Raw genomic sequence first — 17,916 nt, forward strand, 5'->3', positions numbered from 1 at the left:
CTGCGGATGCTCCACCAAAGCCGCGGGACCAATGGACCCTCCGCAGGCATGCCTGCGGGAGGTCCACCAGAGCCACCTGCCGCCCTCCCGTGGCATGCCGCCCCAAGCGCGCGCTTGGCGCGCTGGGGTCTGGAGCTGGCCCTGAGCCTACTACAGAGCTGGTACCAATTCTGCCCTAGCTGGGAATGGTTAGCTGGCCCCTGTATTTTAGAAGTAGACTATGCACATTTGGTGCTAACCCAGTTCTTTGGCTGGAAGAATCTGCTACTATAAAATATTTGTATTTAACAACACGAGGGCACTTCTCTTCCCTAAGAAACCCCATTTCACCCATTTTTTTACTCCTGCCACCACATTTTGACTAAGGAGGAAGACTTGCAGAAAACTCCTGGAGATAGCCAGTGTCCCTTCTTGGTAATAGTTTACACTTAAAAACACCCTGCGTCTGAGGATCTTAAAGTAGTCACATGGGCTGGAATTAACTTCATTTCCTTGAAGGGGAAACTGATGCAGTGGCCCAAAGAAATCCCTGTAGATTGGTATTTTGGCATGCTGGTATGGAGATTCTGATTTGAATTATATAAAAAAAACAAAAAAAACATACTGCTGCTTGTTTTGTTCAGTTACACTGAGACTTTTCCAGGTGGGTCATCCCCACCAAAGAGTGTGCGACATTTTGTATGGAAACAGACAATATTCCAGTCCATGGTTTCAAAGAAAACAGGAACCTACCTTGTTGGGAGACAGAGGCAGAGCTTAATCAAGGTTTTGTGCAGCTCAGAGGTGGGACCCCTATTTTATCTTACTAGTTTTTAGGTAGGATTCAATGTTAAGAGTCAAGAATATTTTTGTTCCACTTCTTAAGTCTTCAAAGAATGAAACATTTACTAGAATGTATGAAAATCTATAACTCATTGAAAACATCTATAATGCACTTGTCAAAATTCAGCCACGTAATGATACTTATTTCTTCCAGATTCCTGAAGTTTAGGTTAATCCTCTGGCGTTTGGGACTTCCCAGCATAAAACGTGCTGGCTGTTACTAACAATAGCAAACAGAAAAATACAAGCGCAGCAACAGGAAACAATTGCAATAGAAGGTTTGTTTACCATTTCTGTGATCTCAGCTATGTCTTCTCTGTGTTCCCAGCTCGGGAACATATTGGTGAACGTCAAGGGTTCAAGACCAGCATGAATTAGGTAGGATTTCGGAGGTTTCTTTATGTTTTTTCCTATAACATCCAAAATACAAAAACGAGAGGTGTTATCTTGCAGGCTGTCACCCTATATTGCTGGGTAAAATTTTAGCTGGGTCCTTCATCTAGACCAGAGGTTCTCAAACTGTGGCCTGCGAGCTCCATTCAGGTGGTCCGTGGATAGTTCCCTCTAAAGTGCACGTACAAAAAAATGAAGGGCCACACACCTAGTTAGTGGAGCCATGCAAGCATGGCTCCCCAAGGCCATGTGTGTGTTTTCTCCAGGGTCCAGGCACCTAATTAGTTTGGAATTTGGGACATGCAGGGCTGCAGCGGCCAGGGAAAGAGGCGACTTTCCCCAGCTCCAAGGTTGCGCTGCCGGGGAGAGACCCCCCTCCTCCCCAGCTCGGGGGCTGCCGTGGCAGAGGAGAGATGGTACATCCATCGCATTAGAAAGGTAAGACTACTGATATTAAAATATGAGCTGTGAGATTTTATTTGTAGAACAAAAAACATTAATTATAATAAAAAATGTTTTATATAGCACTTTTATCCAAAGCGCTTTGCAATAGTTAGCTAACATTTGGAAAGATCATTAAGTGGTCCGCTGAGACTCTCAGCAATTTTCAAGTGATACGCGAAAAAAAAAGTTTGAGAAGCACTGATCTAGACCAGCGTTTCTCAGATGCGGCCACCATGGGGCTTTTTTTGCTGCCACAGCCTCCTGGGCTGTGATGGGGGCGGGGCAGGGGGAGAGAAAGAAACGCAAAGCAGCAGCCCCTCCTCCAAGGACGCCAGTGTTGGTTGGGTGATGCCCACAAAAGCTGGAGGAGTAGGCAGCCAGTGAGTTCCCCACCTTCTCGGGGGCGGCTAGCCACGGGGCTTCGGGCTCCATTCCCTGGCCACACAGTGATGGGCTCTGGCCCCAAGCTCACCCCCCCCATCGCTCTGGCCCCCACTGCCTCTGTACCCACCTCCTCAGGGCTTAATTTGTCCCCAGGCTTGCTGGGGCTGAGTGAGTCTGTTGTGACTAATGATTTGGACATGCATATGTGCATTTCCCCCCACTACAGTTAATTCAGTGATCTAGACTGTGCTAAACAAACTTTCTTTTGCACATCGGAGCAACTTTAAAAGGTGTATTTTTAAATATTCTAAAAGTGTGCCTATCACGTCATCTCCAGGAATATGTACAAATCCAAATATGTAGCTTACTACTGAAAAAGAACAAAACAAAATGGACTCCTCTCATAACATGCACAATATACGCCTTCCCCCACCTCCCCATGCCCAATCCACCACCCTGCAAAAAAGCCTGAGTGGAAAGATGAATTTTGCATAATGTTCTGAGGTTACCAAAAGAAGGGAATTCCAGAACAGAGTGTCCTGCATTGAAAATGTCAGCAGCACGCAAAATTCAAGTTTGGAGACCCCAGTGAGAACATCTCAGCTGCCCACCATGTCACTACAGTATGTGGGGAATGCAAGGTGGTAATGGTGGTTAGAAGCTAAACCATACAGACCTTTAGAAAGCAATACAAACACCTGGAATTGTACCTAGAAGTGAACGGGAAATCAGTGCAGTCTATGCAGCACTTATAATATGCTCCCTACGGCCAGCTGGACCATTGCAATTTGCTGCAGTTGGCACTTACAAAGGATCTTCAAAGGATGCCCTGCACACCACACAGAACACTGCAATAATCCCATCTGGAGGTCAGAAAGACATGCCCATAGATAACGACTGCAGCTATTACACCAAGCGCAGACGGAAAAAGGCACTCTTGGCCAGCTCAATTCATAGCAATGAGGGACCCCCAAGTGCTCCTAGATGGTGAATACTCCTGAAGAAGGGTGGACAAATCCTTAAAATGGAGACAGGCATAATTTCTCAAAACAGCCTCATACCATCTTGTCTGGAGCCTCATCCAGCTCACTCTACCCCAAGTCCCTATCTCAGGTAGGCACCGAGAAAGATGATGACAACATGGCAACTCATGGGTTAGATGAAATGAAGACAAAGCAGCTTGTCATTGGCATAAGCCACCTTGCCGTCTCCCCTAGCAGCCTCCCATACACAGAGTATGAGGAATGAGAACAGAACCTTGCAAAAGCTCACACTTGAGCTACTACCAAGCATTCTAGGATCTCAGAGGACAAACAGCACCAATCCAGGATCAAGAGTGATCCTGTCTATTGCACTCACTGTCTGGACTTAAAACTGTGTGCGGTTCATGGTAATAAAAGCAGCAGGCAGATCTAGAAGAGTCAGCATGGATACCTAATCACCATCTGTTACTAGAAAGTCAGTCATGGAAACTACACACTACAGCTACACGTAAACTAGAGAGACATGGATCAATGAAATCTGAGAGACCAGACACTGCCAGAGTTATCTTCACCACAGTGATCCAAGAACCACCGAATGCCAACTGACAAGGGGGAGCAGAGGGGTTGCAGAAATCTCATAAGTTTGGTGCGTACATTCTAGTCTACCAAAGAATGCCATGGGAGTTCTCAAATGAAATCCACTGTCAGCTGGGTCATTAATATTGTTGTGAATTCCATGTATAGATACAATGTAAGAAGTTACGTATATATACTGAAAATGTGGTTTTCATGTCTGTATCAAGGCATTAAGCAACAGCAAAGGTGCAAAACAGGTTTCCCGCCAGACAGGAGGGAAAGTGAGCAATGGTGCTCTCTGTGGGGATGTAAATCAAGCATTGTAAGCTAACACAATGGATGTCCATCTACACATGAAGTCAAACGTTAAGGAAGAGATGTGAAGTCAACAGGGAAGGAGCACACAGGAAAAAAAACCCAATCCACAGGGAGGAGTAGAGGGGGGTTTTGCTGGCTAAGAGTAAAGAAAATGAACTTTGGGGATATATGTAGGAGGCAAATAAGACACAGCCTCACCCTGCACCTAGGAAGTAAATGGACAGCGTGTTTGCATTCATAAAAACGGGCTCTCAAGCAGCCTTGGTTGAAAATGCTGCAGAGGACTTTGGGTCAGATAAACTTCTTTAGAGAGGTTAACTTGTTAGTTTAGCTAGAGTGTTATGATTTTATTTCATATGTAACCATTTGTTTCCAATATTCCTACTCACTATCATTTGAATCTCTGATGATAAACTTATCCTTGTTTACATTATAAATATATCCAAGTGTGATATTAAGCAAAATGCTAATTCTGAGTTGACTCTTACAAGTTGGTGTGTTCTGTTTGGGAACCTGGCAGTTCTGTGAGAAGCCAGCATGAGGGGCTGGATATCATAGGGGAACGCTTCAAAAGGACTCCGAGACTGGGATGCACCTACTGTGACACTGCAAGGCAAAGCTAGGGCTGGCATAGCCCAGGGGATTGTGTTTGGGTGGGTAACAGGCTGGTGGTTTTAGGAAGCTGACACCCGAATAGACACAAGGAAGACTCTCTCCTCACACCAGAGGCAGAGGGTAACAAGGTGACTCTCAGTCCTGGGTACCCAGAGAACCATCACAACCACTTTCTCAGTAACTCTGCAAACTGAGCAGTCCATGTTTTGTTTGAGGTCAAACATTTGGTAGCAAACAGATTAGAAAGAATTTAGTCACACGAAACAGACTAATCTACAGAGCTTTAATCTCAAGTATCCCAATGAACAAATTAGCAACAAATCAGAATCCTTCAACTACACAATTTAGACAAGAGATTTATCATCTGAATCCTCCTGTTCCACAATTGCATTGTGGAAACTGCTTGAATTTGCCATATAATACTATGACAGCGATTTGAAACTCTGCAATTTGCAAAATTTGTCAGCCTAGTGTACACAGTAAGGAACACTAGTGATACTAGTGGTGGAATATAGGAAGGGTTGCTTGTGACAGATAATGCTCTAATATCGGCTTAGCCATCTGGTGGGACAATTTAATTTTTGAGTGGAGAAACATTTTCATCATTTCAGTTAATGATGTGAACTATGCCCTCTACTCAAGCTGGTTTGCCTTTCTTATGCAAGAATCTGAACTGCAACACACACACTCTCTCTCCTATGTGGGAGCTCAGTGCTCCAAAGCAGTCTGCTGATTTAGCAGACAAAGCTTCAGAAAGTTTCAAGAAAATCTGACAGGTTAGATAAAGAGATTTGTGCACAAAAGAAGCAACGAGTGCTGCTAGGAATATTCAAGCTGTTATCCAAGGATACAAACCAAAGTATAATATCTTGTAGTTTGAATGCTGGCTGTAAGCCAAAAAAAGTAATAAGACATGTATATTCTTCTGATTACGCACTTAACTAGATACTTCTTGCTATTCTCTTACTTTTAGGATAAACTGCTGTATTTATATTTCTTGCTATTTAATTGTGCCATCTTATTAGGGCAATGAAAAACCAGTGCTAGTTAACCCATGAAAGATTAATTCCTGTAAAGTTTTCAGCATATCTGACAGGAGAATCACTCAACCCACAGGCCCAAGAAGCTACGAAACCAGTAGAACATCATAGCCAAATGGTACCTATTCCCACTGACACTGTGGCCACAAACCTAGCTCCTCCTCCTTCACAGCAATTGAAATCATCCTGGGATTCAGATTGATTTTGGAAGGGGAAGTGCATAGGTAAAATATTAGGACTTTGATGGTGGAAAAACTTGCTACATCAACAGCACAAATAGCTCTTGCAGAACTATACCGCACCTGGAAATGGAGCAAAGGGAGCTTTCAACTCCAAAGCCACCGCAGCTGAAAAATCATAGCCAGCAGATCTACTGCACTTAGCAAAGCAATTAATCAGTTTGTGACACATAATCCCAAGCGCAGACCACCGAGGAGCTCTCATCCTACTTTGCATTAAAATATGAGGGAACAGAGAGGCAGAAAATCCAAACCACTGCAGACAGCATTTGCCACCCTGCTACCATTACAGCCACTGAAATTCAAGAAGGCCTGAGGCACATTCAAGTTACAATCTGCCCCCTGCTCTTTGATGAAAGCCGGGGGAAAAAAGTTTCCATTAACAGGATGCTGTATTGTCTAGCAGCTGGAGCACTGTACTGTGTCTCAGGAGACCTGGATTCTATTCAAGGCTCTTCCATTGGCCTGCTGGGTGACCTGGGCACTGCACCTCTGTGCCTCTTCTGTAAAAAGGGGATAATGATACTGATCTCCTTAGTCCAGTGCTCTGAGATCTACAGATGGAAAAAACGATGTAAGAGTTAGGTGGTATCGTCACCAACATGTCCTTCAGAGTCTCAGAACTGCAATAGCCTGCCCAGTCCTCAAAAAACCAGCATGTGGTGCACAAGGGCCTTTCCGACTACTGCTCCACCTTTAACCTCTAATTCCTACTTCAACTGGAAACAACTCGAGGCCAACACGTGAAAAAATCTGCCAACATCCTGGATGTACATCAGAATTCTGCACAAAGAGTGCTCCAGTGGCACAGGAAGAGGACCTCTGCATAGCAATGGATACACATCATGTTTCAATGCTCAGCTTTTCGGTGACTTTCCACACTCAGCCACAAGGTGTTACTGATCCATTCAGGTGACACAACAGGAGTAGATGGCACAGTAGCATAATGACAATCATTCCTCTCCTACCTGGACCCAGAGAGCAGTGATCAGTCACTGACACCTTCTTCCCCAAGGGCCCACACACGTGGAGTTCAACATTTATTCCTCCCGCCTCTCCAGCTCTTTCACATATGAGGGCTTGGCTACACTTGAGAGTTGCAGCGCTGGTGGAGGCTTTCCAGCACTGCAACTTAGTAACTGTCCACACCTGCAAGACACATCCAGCGCTGCAACTCCCTGGCTGCAGCGCTGGCTGAACACCTGGTCTGCTTGGGGTATAGTGAGTGCAGCGCTGGTGATCCAGCGCTGCTCATCAAGTGTGGACACACACCAGCGCTGTTATTGGCCTCCAGGGTATTAGGAGATATCCCAGAATGCTTTTAACTAAATTACTCTCTTTGTTTTGTTATGCAGCCTCTCTTTGTTTTGTTGTGAACTCGGAGCTCCGGTGCTCCCGGAGCTGCTTATCTAAAAAACAAACACAGCTCCTGTTTGCTGTGATCGATCTGTACCTGAGTGTGAACAATCAAATGAGATAACCCCTGTGAATGAGGCAGGCAGGGAGTGAGTGTTTGCTTGACAGAGAAACAAGCGGGGGCGGAGGGGAGAAAGGGAGTCCGTTGGACGCAGGCTGTTTGCAATTAAGAGTTAAGAGTAAGGGGTCGGGAACATTTTCTGATTTTGCAAGGCAGGAAGCTAACTCAGTGTTGGCTCCAAAAATCCACTCTCTCTCTCTCCCCCGCTCCCTGTCACACTACAACCCACCCCACCCCCCTCTTTTGAAAAGCACGTTGCTGCCACTTGAACGCTGGGATAGCTGCCCATTATGCATCACTCCCAACAGCGCTGCAAATGCTGCAAATGTGGCCACACACCAGTGCTGGTAGCTGTGAGTGTGGCCACACACCAGCGCTGTTCCTACACAGCTGGATGACCAGCGCTGTAAACTCCCAGCGCTGCAACTCAAGTGTAGCCAAGCCCTGAGAGAGACCACTTGAGAAGCTGGAAGGTGCCACTGACACAGCTCCCAACAATATTTGGGTAGTACAGTTCATTTACCGCAGCTGAAACCAATGCCATTGACGATGTTACAATGCCACTAGAGATCAGCTCTTTAGTTGTAACTGGGAAGGGTTGGCTCAAACCAAATTGGGGTGATGCTGGTCAGATGGAGGAAATGCTCTGAAATAACAGCTGAGTCAATGTGCTCTTCTTCCAATGACGATATCCCACACCCTTTCATCATCCAACCCCTATTTGTTAGAGAGGTGAGACGCCTCAGGGTCCTTTTCTTTTCATCTCCAAGCTTGAGCCTTTTTCTATCCTCTGCTTCCAAGGAAACTCCATCCCTTCAGAATCCAGCCACTGCAATCCACGCATTCATCAGTTCAAGCTTGGATCACTGTATGTGGGGCGATATATGGTAGCAGTGCAGAGGCTCTAACCTGTGCAGATCATATCTGGTTGTCTGCTTTGTGAGGCAGGCCACTGTGAGCACATCACCCCATGCGTTGCTCCCTACACGAGCTCCCAGTCAGCTTCCAGCTTGTCAGTTCAAAGCCTTGTTCCTGATTTTCAAAGCCATCAACAAATCAGAACCCAGTTACATCAGCAATTGCATCTCCAACCATTCCTTTGGGACAATACACTTTACAAAACCCAGCATGAAGCACATTAGAGCTGGAGCCACAGCATTCAGCATTAAAGGGGGTTCTGTAATAGCATGAATTTCCAGAGATCAGACTAATCCACCATCTGCCCACTTTCCTCTTTGAGAAAGTACACTCACATTACAAGCAAGATGATTTAACTATAATAAAACATTGCTTCCCAACAGAGGCCTCTAATCCTGATGGAAGGATTGGGGGAAAGAATAGACAAATTCCTTGAAGTTTACTAGGGACCTCACAGTGCCGATTTATTTTACCTGGGGAGCACTTAAATACTCTGGTGAGCGTTACTATAGAAACCTTAAAATAGTCAGGATCAACACTGGCATAGAGTAGCTTTCTTATTACCTTTGCAGTATTGGAGTACTGTCTCCATGGCACATTTCCTGTCTGTAGCCCATCGGATTCGAGCTGATCCAGTTATTTTGTTTTCTACAGGCCACCAGCCTTGCCAAAGATACACTTCATGGTGATTGTCAACAAGGAACAGTGCTATACAGCCAAAGAAGATCCAAAAATACCAGAGATTTAGTCAGTATATGTTTTACTAGGTTTCTCCGTAAGATAAACTGCATTAAACTTGACTAAAATCAGCCTATTTTGGTTGGACAAATGAGACTCATCTTAGAGTCCAACAATGTCATTTGTTATCCAACCACAGAGATTTCTGTAAACCCAAGAAGCAAGGGGCTGAGCTCTGGTTCCCCACAGGAAACAGTGTGCTTTCTTTAGTAATAGTTTGTGTACAAATACATTTAATTGGTTTTAAGTATCTGTAAAGTGGAAATTTCAATCTTTTGTTGCTAAAGGTTGAACCCTTCCTGGTTTCACACACACTAAAGCACTACTGCTATTAATTAAACCTGAATTATCATCATGCTTTACTCCTGGGGGAATTCTGTGCCACTGCACAATGCAGAATTTGTGCAGAATTAATGTTCTGTACAGAATTTCCTTTTTCTCTTCAGAACTGATGCTGCAGAACTGCTGGCTGTCACTAGGGACTGCTAGACCAGGCAGAGCCCAGCTTCCCAGCTTGCAAATACAGGACACTGCTGGGGCAGAGGAGGAGCTGGAGGGTTCCAGGCAGCTGCAGGTGGGCACTGGGGAGAGGAGGTGCGGGTGTCTGGGCTGGGGGGTGCCCTGAGGCTGGACTCTGGGTGGGAGGGATATGGGTGTCTGACTTGCGGGGGCCCCACAGCTGGGCTCTGGGGGGGAAGAGGGCATGGGAGTCTGGTCCTGCAACTGGGCTTTGTGAGGGAGGATGCAGAGAAACAGGAACTGGGTTGTCGTAGGGATTTCTTTAACTTTCTACTCCTGGGGGAATCTAGTGCTCAGAGGTACTTTGAAATAAATCACCAAAATAACTGAAACTGGTGTGATCATACAATGTTATTTTGACAAAATATGAAGAATTTTAACATATTGTGCGCAGAATTTTTAGGTGCAGAATTCCCCCAGGAGTTATGCTTACTGCATCCCAGTGCAAAGCAGCATGGGACTATGCCTTTTCCCTCCCTACTTGCTTGTTGCATGAATACTTTTATAGGTCACCATTGTTCAATAACTCCTGTCAGTATGTTTCTCTACTTACATGTTAGAATAACTTGATACTAGGGGTCTCTGTATTTGGGACACTTATTCCTGGATATCGTAGCTGGGATCAGTGCAGTATTTACATCAATAGTCTGCTTCTGTACCTGGTTGTGGGGCAGTGTAGAGATCCTCCTGCAGGAATGGCATGGAATTGACAACAGTGGGATCTCTTGCAGGATATATATATTCAGTGGCTGAGAAGTCTCCTGATGAACTGCTGAGGATGAACAGGCGGGGGGTGAAGTTAAACTTTCCAGGATCTAATAGAGCAAAAAAACAAAAATGTCTAGTACAATAGGACAAAGTTAATTTGAAAAGCTGCATTTACACTTGCTACATTACACTTTGGCTTTTGAATAATCAGGAAAGGAGACTGGCGATGGCTGGGATAGAAAGCATTTTAGCTTTAGCCACCATTTTGAATCCAACCCTGGCTAGCAGTGGAGGGAGGGATAGCTCAGTGGTTTGAGTATTGGCCTGTTAAACCCAGGGTTGTGAGTTCAATCCTTGAGGAGGCCACTTAGGGATCTGGAGCAAAAATTGGTCCTGCTAGTGAAGGCAGGGAGCTGTACTCAATGACCTTTCGAGGTCCCTTCCAGTTCTAGGAGATTGGTATATCTCCAATTATTACCTTACCTAGTGACCAGCCATTTCAGCTATGTCCACACTACAATTAGACTCCCACCAGCTGAGTGGTACTCATGGGGTTCGGGCAAAGGGGCTACTTAACTGGGGTGTAGACGTTCAGGCTCAGGCTGCGGTCTGAGCCCTGGGGCCCTCCCATCTTACAGGGTCCTAGAGCCCGAAAGGCTACGCTGCAATTAAACTGCCCTGCAAGCCCCAGTCAGCTAGCATGAGCCAGCCATGGCTTTTTAATTGCAGTTTAGACATATCCTTGGTGGTTGACTGTTCTGTGGCTTTGTGAGACAGGCTAACTTCACATATCTACTACTTAACTGACAGATTTTCATACTGTAAATCTGTCTCACAACTATCATCTTTGTTGGCAGTTCCAGAAGAAGGGTCAATGCTTAAACACAAAACCATCATCCAATCCCTCCAGAGGAGAACTGCAACACATCTGGTGTATTTTATAGCCCTACAACACAGTAAAATGTAGGTAAAGATCACTGGACTGCAATACTACCTTGCAACATGCAATCATAGGCTTTTCGATCTCTCCTTCCTAATGCATCCCAGAATCCCAATGGCTCTGACCCTTCATCACATTCATGTATTGTCACGTTGCTGCTGCTGTGCAATCCAGCTTCCAATGGACATCTGCAACACAAAGAAGTGATGTGAACCCAATACCCTTACTTCCAACATCATCCAGCTTCATGTACTTGTCAGCAGCCCAAGCCAGTCCAAAGACTGACTCTCTGACACCGGCACTTCCTTTTTGCCAGCCTAATCCATATGAAAATCAATACAGGAAACAACAATGTAAGGTCTGACATTTCAGTAATGGTATTTATTTGTACGACTGATCACATATGCAGAGCGTGAGAGAATGCTCATGTGAGCTCTTTACCAATTCTTCAGTTTCTCCTTTCCATCTCCTATCAGCGCCTCTTGCAAGCTTCCTTCCCTAGCCTGGTCAGACCCTCTCTCTCATAAGGCTTTTTCTTATCCTATCACCTCTGTTAGGTCATAGTTGAATCTTTACTTTTAGATGCTTTTCTGTCTCCCAGAGATTGAAAACATATTGCTTTAACAGGAATGGCAATTCAATACTGCAAGAACAGTAAGTATATCTCACCCTATTGGGATTGTGTGAAAATCAGAATATGCACATAATGAATGAGGTGCCCTGTCCATTCCTCCTCTCCCAACATGCATCCTTGCTGCAATCTCTTAACCCACTCAAGATCAGTGCTACTGGAGGGTTGCTGGGGGGTTTTCGGGCAGACAGATACATTTAATAATCCAGCTACAGAATACAAATGTCTCCAAGGTATAAGTCAGCTACTTACTGTTCTTTTATTTTATTGGCTGCTGTTCTTCCTACATCCTTTGTGTGAGACTGTGCTTTGCAGCCATGCCACAGATAGATAAGGGCTTTATTTATATTGAGGACAATCATAGACGTCCTGGACCTTAGGCTGCTGCAGTGACATGCTACTTCAAGTAAATTTCCTTCAATGGAAACTTCTCCTCGTACACAGTACAGCCTCCAGTCACCTGGAATGGGCACAAATAGGACAAAAGCTTTATTACATTCTGGCAACATTACTTCTAATTCAAGATCTTTCCGGATAAATTGCAAGCACTGCATTGCATTACACAATCTTAAACAGTCACAAAGAGATAAAAGGAAATTCACAGTCAATTTTATCACTGCTCCTTAACCCTCCCCCTTTTCTATTTAGGGTGAACAAGGGACCAATATAATAATGGTACCTTATCTTTTAATGTCATCTCCACTTGGTGAACTGCAATATTTAGGAATATCAAGTCAAGTTCAGGTTTATCCCAATACAATTGCAACCTTTCCAAGCTGCCACTGGATTGAAAAGAATTTGCCTAGTGTTCACAGAATACATAGTAGGAATTGCAGTGTGTGGTAAAAAGATCACAGAAGCTTTGTTTTGTTTGAGTAATAGAAGTCCAAAATAACAACATGCAAAACTGCAAGTTCATAATCAAATAATCATTTTTTTGCTATGTAAAACAGAGAAGCACCTTAAAGCAGAGGGGACAATTTAAATGTATGTACAGCAAAATGAATTTGCTCTTGGGACGACGAAACACATTTTAAGTTTAAGTGAGGAGTGAACTAAAATGAAAGCATGAGTATAAGCCCCGTGATAAAGATCATCTACAGAAGAAGCTCCACTATTCCCTTTGTTATAGAATGAGTGCTAGTTTAGCCTTCATCTAAAAATCCATTTTTCCAGAAAAGGAGGACCATGGAGCAGAAAAAAATGTATCTAATAAGTGATTTACTTTGTGTATTTTCTTCTTCCTCTTCCCTTCTTCCAGCATGCACAACCATCCCTCCCTGGAAGCACTGCAGAAAGCATGGTGGTTCTTTTCCTTGAAGCACTTGTACCTAGAAATGGAGAGCACCACAATACCGAAACCACAGCAAATTAGTTTAAAGATTGAGGAAAAACTGCCTCTTGGCAGAGTATTAAAAATAGTATAGTCCTGGCCACCCACAAGGGTGGTTTTTCTAATATGTTAAAACACTGACTATTGTTTGAGCTGCCAAATACATCAACATTCAGTGGGACTCATACATGTTGTTCTGGTTAGGAACTGCATAACTAAGAGGAACTTGTACCCATGTTGCAGTGTTCAGCAATCTTACATTTCAGAGGATAATTAGCACTGACTATATTGTAATTTAAATTGGTTTATTTTCAAACAGCATTGAAGTCCATTAACGGCAGGAGCCATCTTCTCAAAGAACTGAGACATTTTGAGACAATAGTTATATGGCAGCCCTATGAAGATTGTAAAAATCATATACAGACGCCTCCTGGGTTATGCAAACCCAATTTATGCAAATCCACACTTACGGAAAAAGTTCTGTAAGCTAGAAATAGGAGGTTTTGGGGTTTTTTTTTGCGTAATGGTCGGGTATACGTTTCCGACTTACGACAATTCAAGTTACGCAAGGCATGCCAAAATGGAATGCTTGCATAAGTCAGGAAGCATCTATACAAATATGCTTTAATATTGTTTAAAATGCTGGCTTCTATGAAGCCTTAAAAAGTTTTGTCATTATCGAACTGACATTGTTGCTTATTAAACGGGTAGGACAGACTGGTTTATAATCACTTGCACAGAATTTGGTATGGGAGGTGTCAAATGAGATCATGTCCTTTGCTCCCTTCACCCCATGCCTGCTCCCCAAGCTATGTCATTACAATACTTTGCAAAGACAATTCAATGTTGTCTTGGCCTGGCAGAAAATGCTTCTGATGGGGCTTAGCAGAATGACTGGAGCTCTTTGGATACTCGTTGTGTGAGAGAATATGAATTCCTTAATTGGATTCTGAACCTGAAGGCAGGGGATGTATCTACAAGTTATACCTTTACCTACAGCAGGGGGAAGGAGAGAAGAAACATTCTTCCTCAGACTTCCCAGAAGGCAGATCTTGGAATTACATAATCCACAAAGTAACCAATTTGTTACAATGCTGGAATGTTGTTCTGCAAGTCCAAAGGGGACTTTGGAGGGCTTTATATGTGTGTATATATATATATATATATATATATATATATATATATATATATATATATATATATATATATATATATAGTGGCAATAGGTACAACTTCTGCATTAAAAGGGAGGGAAAAAAAAAAAAAAAAAAAAGATGATCCCCAAATCCCACCACCACATTTACTCACCAAATTTGGGTATTTGGACAGTACTAGTACAGTCCAAATTTTTTAGTACAGTTTTCCCATAGCACTTTCTACATAGTGGGTACGTCGGCAGCTCACCTGTGCTCCTCTCTCTTCATCAAGCTCCACAGTCATCAGTGCTGACGTCCCCTTCTCGCTCACTGTGGAGTGCCTCCCTTGCCAAAAGTAGTACACACACTTCTCTTTTCCAACAGCCCTTACTTGCTGCTCGCCCTTTTGTCTGCTTCCAACTGCAAAACAAATGGCTCACGTTGAAGGAAAACAGCTATTGCTAGCGTTGTGGAGCGCACGGCCAGCCAGCCAGCTCAGTGATGTGAAATCCAGTGCAGCACTGAATACCCGCACAATCTGAGAAACATTAAGTCAAGCAGTGCAAGATGCATGTGCCAATTCTTCACAGGGGACATCATCTGGTGGATGTAAAGCTGCACGCACAGACTCCACTGACTGGCCAAAGGCCTCCAAACCAGAAGAAGGATCATGTAAAATAATTAACATCACCTGAGAGAATCAGACAACGTGGAATGGTGTGGCCAGTCATGTTACCGAACAACAAAAAAAGCACACAGTGTCTCATTTTCCATATTACACTATTCTTTGTCAGCAAGAGATTAGCTGGCTGCTGAACGATATTGGAAACAGCAGCAGTTGAGACAGCTACAGGCAGAACATGAAAATTCTTCTTGGTATAATTATATTAAAAAACGAAACTGCAAGGGGATTCCAAGGTATGACAATCGGAGAACACTAAGCTAATAACTTAACTTTCATGAAAAGAGTCTCATGATTACTTTTAAAAGTCTCATTTTCCAATTAACTAAATGCTCCATGTTAGTCTGAGCAGAGGACTCGGAGCCAAGAATTTTTTTTTTAAAAAGACCTTTATTCATTATCTGAATATTACAATTAGTAATCAAAAGCACGTGTGAAGCAAGACAAGTTCTACATTAAAACCCTTGATGGAAAGCTTTACTTTAGTTACTGAACTCTCTGAATAACCTGTGACACAATTAGGACAAGATTTTCAAAAACAGGAGTTTAAAGTTAGTCTCCTAAATCTATTTTGACACCTACCAGACATTCAGAAGTGCTGAACAATCACTCTGAAAATCCAGGCCCCTCTAAAGTCATCTCAAATTGGGCACCCAAAATCACTAGTTACTTGAAAATCTTGGCCTCAGTCTCTTCCTAAACCCTTCAGAACAGTGAGAGGCGGTGCCTGCTTTGACAAAACCAGCCCGACCGAGCAGATGTGTACTTTCAGGGTCAAACTATTTGCAAAGTGTAAGGGGAAAAAAACAAACCCAAAATTCTTCAAGGAGCAAGAAGTTGTTTTCTTTTGTTTTCTTTACATATGGAATCAGCTTATGGTTTCATGTTTAAGTCAGATAATTTTCTATTTAAAAGTTTCTGCAACAAAGCACACGTCTGGGTTTACTTCATCTGCAGCTACTCTCAGATTCACACCCTTTTGTCCTCTAATTGGATTCTGCAGTATCTTGACGCTACAATCGCACATTAATCTGCATTTTCTCACTACTTGTAAGAGTGAAGCCATATTTGTGCTGTGGCTGATTAGGGCATTTGCCCCCTTGGAACACACTTTTCATTTGTGGGACTGTTCGTACTTTATTTACCAATGGGGCCATCTCCTCTTCTGGAGTTCATTCCCCATTTTGAAAGCATGGAGTGAGGCACAGCCCTACCAGTTCCCTACCTCAGCAAAGATCACCCCGAGTTGGTTGTCTGCTAGAGATCTATCTACTCAGTCTTTTCATCGGAGCACAGTTAAGAATTTTCAAATCAAGGCTGAAATGCACTGATGAGTGTTTGGAGAGCCAGCACAAAGAGAGAGTCCTTCCCTCTTGGCACTTTGGCTTCACTATCTAGCACAGATTTTTGCTTCCCCCTTGGTTCCTCTCTCCACTACCTGGCAAAGGCTTCATCTGGAACTAAAGCTACATCTCTCGCAAGTCAGTTCAGAGCACTCCCACTAGTCCAGCTCTCTACCTGATTCAGTTCTACGTTAAAGAAGATTACAGTTACTCTTGATATCATCACTCAAGTCATTTTTGTAAACCAGAACTACGCAGCTACAATTTGGATGCAAGTAAGCTAACACATGGAAAACTGCTGTGTGATGGCACAGATTACATTTTGGTGTGGGGAAGAGGAAAAACAGCAGTGATTTTACCAGGAATTCTATTTCATATCTTGCTTGCAAAGTTTGTTTAATGGCCACATGCTGTAAGTGAATTCCTGTCTTGTTTGACTAGTGGGGTGCATCACATGCAAGGAAATTTAGCTATAAAATTAGCTGTTTTAGCCACAGACATCAGTATCTAGCATGAAGAAATTCAGTTGTTCACTAACCTGCAGTGCTCACCATGTACTTCCATTTAACCACATACGTGTCTCCCTCATGGAACTGTCCAATGCTTTGTTTAGGCAGCCTACTGTAATCAAATTCCAGGATGTGCCAGACATCCACTGAGGCAGTGATAATTTCAAACTGCCTCCCATCTTCTCCTTCAATAAATCCATAGCCACGGCCAATATTTATTCCATCCAAGACTGTGCCAACCGTAGTTTGGGGCACCGGTACCATTAGCATGACATCATATGGTTTAAAGTCAGACTTGGAGTCTTCCTGTGACAAGACACGTAACAGTTGGGGGTTTTTTTTGGTCTATGTTTAGATTTTTTTTCTTCTTACCCAATGATTTAATTATAAACATACAAGTAGCAAATGTATGCGATACTCTGTGACACAGTGGTACTGTTTTCCTTTTGTACTAAAGCCAGTTCTGAAGCACTGATCAACCCCCCCAAAACACTAGTTGATTAAGAGCATGTATGTGGGTTTACCATCAATGATATTGTTCTGGCTGACATTCTAAGGACAGAATGATCAAGGAAGCAGTTTAGACCATTGAGGACAAAAAACTTACATTTCTACTGATGAATATCAGTCACTTATGTGTTTTGAATTCAAAACTGGCTTCCCATTACAGACACACAAATCAAGTATTGAAAATACTCAGTAAGTTTATTTGCTCTACCTTCTGGTGAAGAGATTCACTAGAGTTCTTCTCATTGTGTTTCTTCAATTCTGTCCAATCAAGAAATTTTTCTTTGAACAATATGGTCTCATTATGTTCTGTGAGTCTGCCAAAGATAGCCCAGTCAGGACGCCCTTGTCCTTTTCTGTATTAGAAAAAAACAAAAAACTGGATTAAATTACACACTGTAACATATATGCAAGAAATGGAATGTTTTAACATCCCTGAGAAAACTCATGTTCAATACAGGTTTCTAAGTCTTTACTCTAGTTTGCAAATTATAAAGTCTGAAACTATTCAGATATGAAACACTTGCCAGTAGGATGTAGGATTTTAAAGGTGGCCAGCAAAGGAAAGCAAACGGCTGTGTACCTTCTTCTTTATGATGGACAAAGGCAGCCTGAAAGATTTTGCCTCCCTGAATGTTTATTTGCCAATACACAGCTCCTC

General features: G+C 43.2%; 1 protein-coding gene across 5 annotated transcripts in view; it reads right to left on the minus strand.

Moving 5' to 3' along the window:
• SVIL (supervillin) overlaps positions 1-17,916 on the minus strand; it is a 223,454-nt gene that overhangs the window by 1,436 nt on the left and 204,102 nt on the right. For all 5 annotated transcript variants that reach the window (XM_039522304.1, XM_039522305.1, XM_039522303.1 and 2 more), the window contains 9 exons: positions 17,467-17,611; positions 16,778-17,054; positions 14,483-14,634; positions 12,971-13,076; positions 11,998-12,205; positions 11,169-11,302; positions 10,126-10,281; positions 8,774-8,917; positions 1,111-1,232 (listed from right to left, as the gene is read on the minus strand). In XM_039522304.1, the coding sequence (XP_039378238.1) occupies positions 1,111-1,232; positions 8,774-8,917; positions 10,126-10,281; positions 11,169-11,302; positions 11,998-12,205; positions 12,971-13,076; positions 14,483-14,634; positions 16,778-17,054; positions 17,467-17,611 (1,444 nt within the window). The remainder of the gene's footprint in view (positions 1-1,110; positions 1,233-8,773; positions 8,918-10,125; positions 10,282-11,168; positions 11,303-11,997; positions 12,206-12,970; positions 13,077-14,482; positions 14,635-16,777; positions 17,055-17,466; positions 17,612-17,916) is intronic.

The sequence above is a fragment of the Mauremys reevesii genome, linkage group 2 (genome assembly GCF_016161935.1).
Source record: "Mauremys reevesii isolate NIE-2019 linkage group 2, ASM1616193v1, whole genome shotgun sequence".
Taxonomy (NCBI): domain Eukaryota; kingdom Metazoa; phylum Chordata; order Testudines; family Geoemydidae; genus Mauremys; species Mauremys reevesii.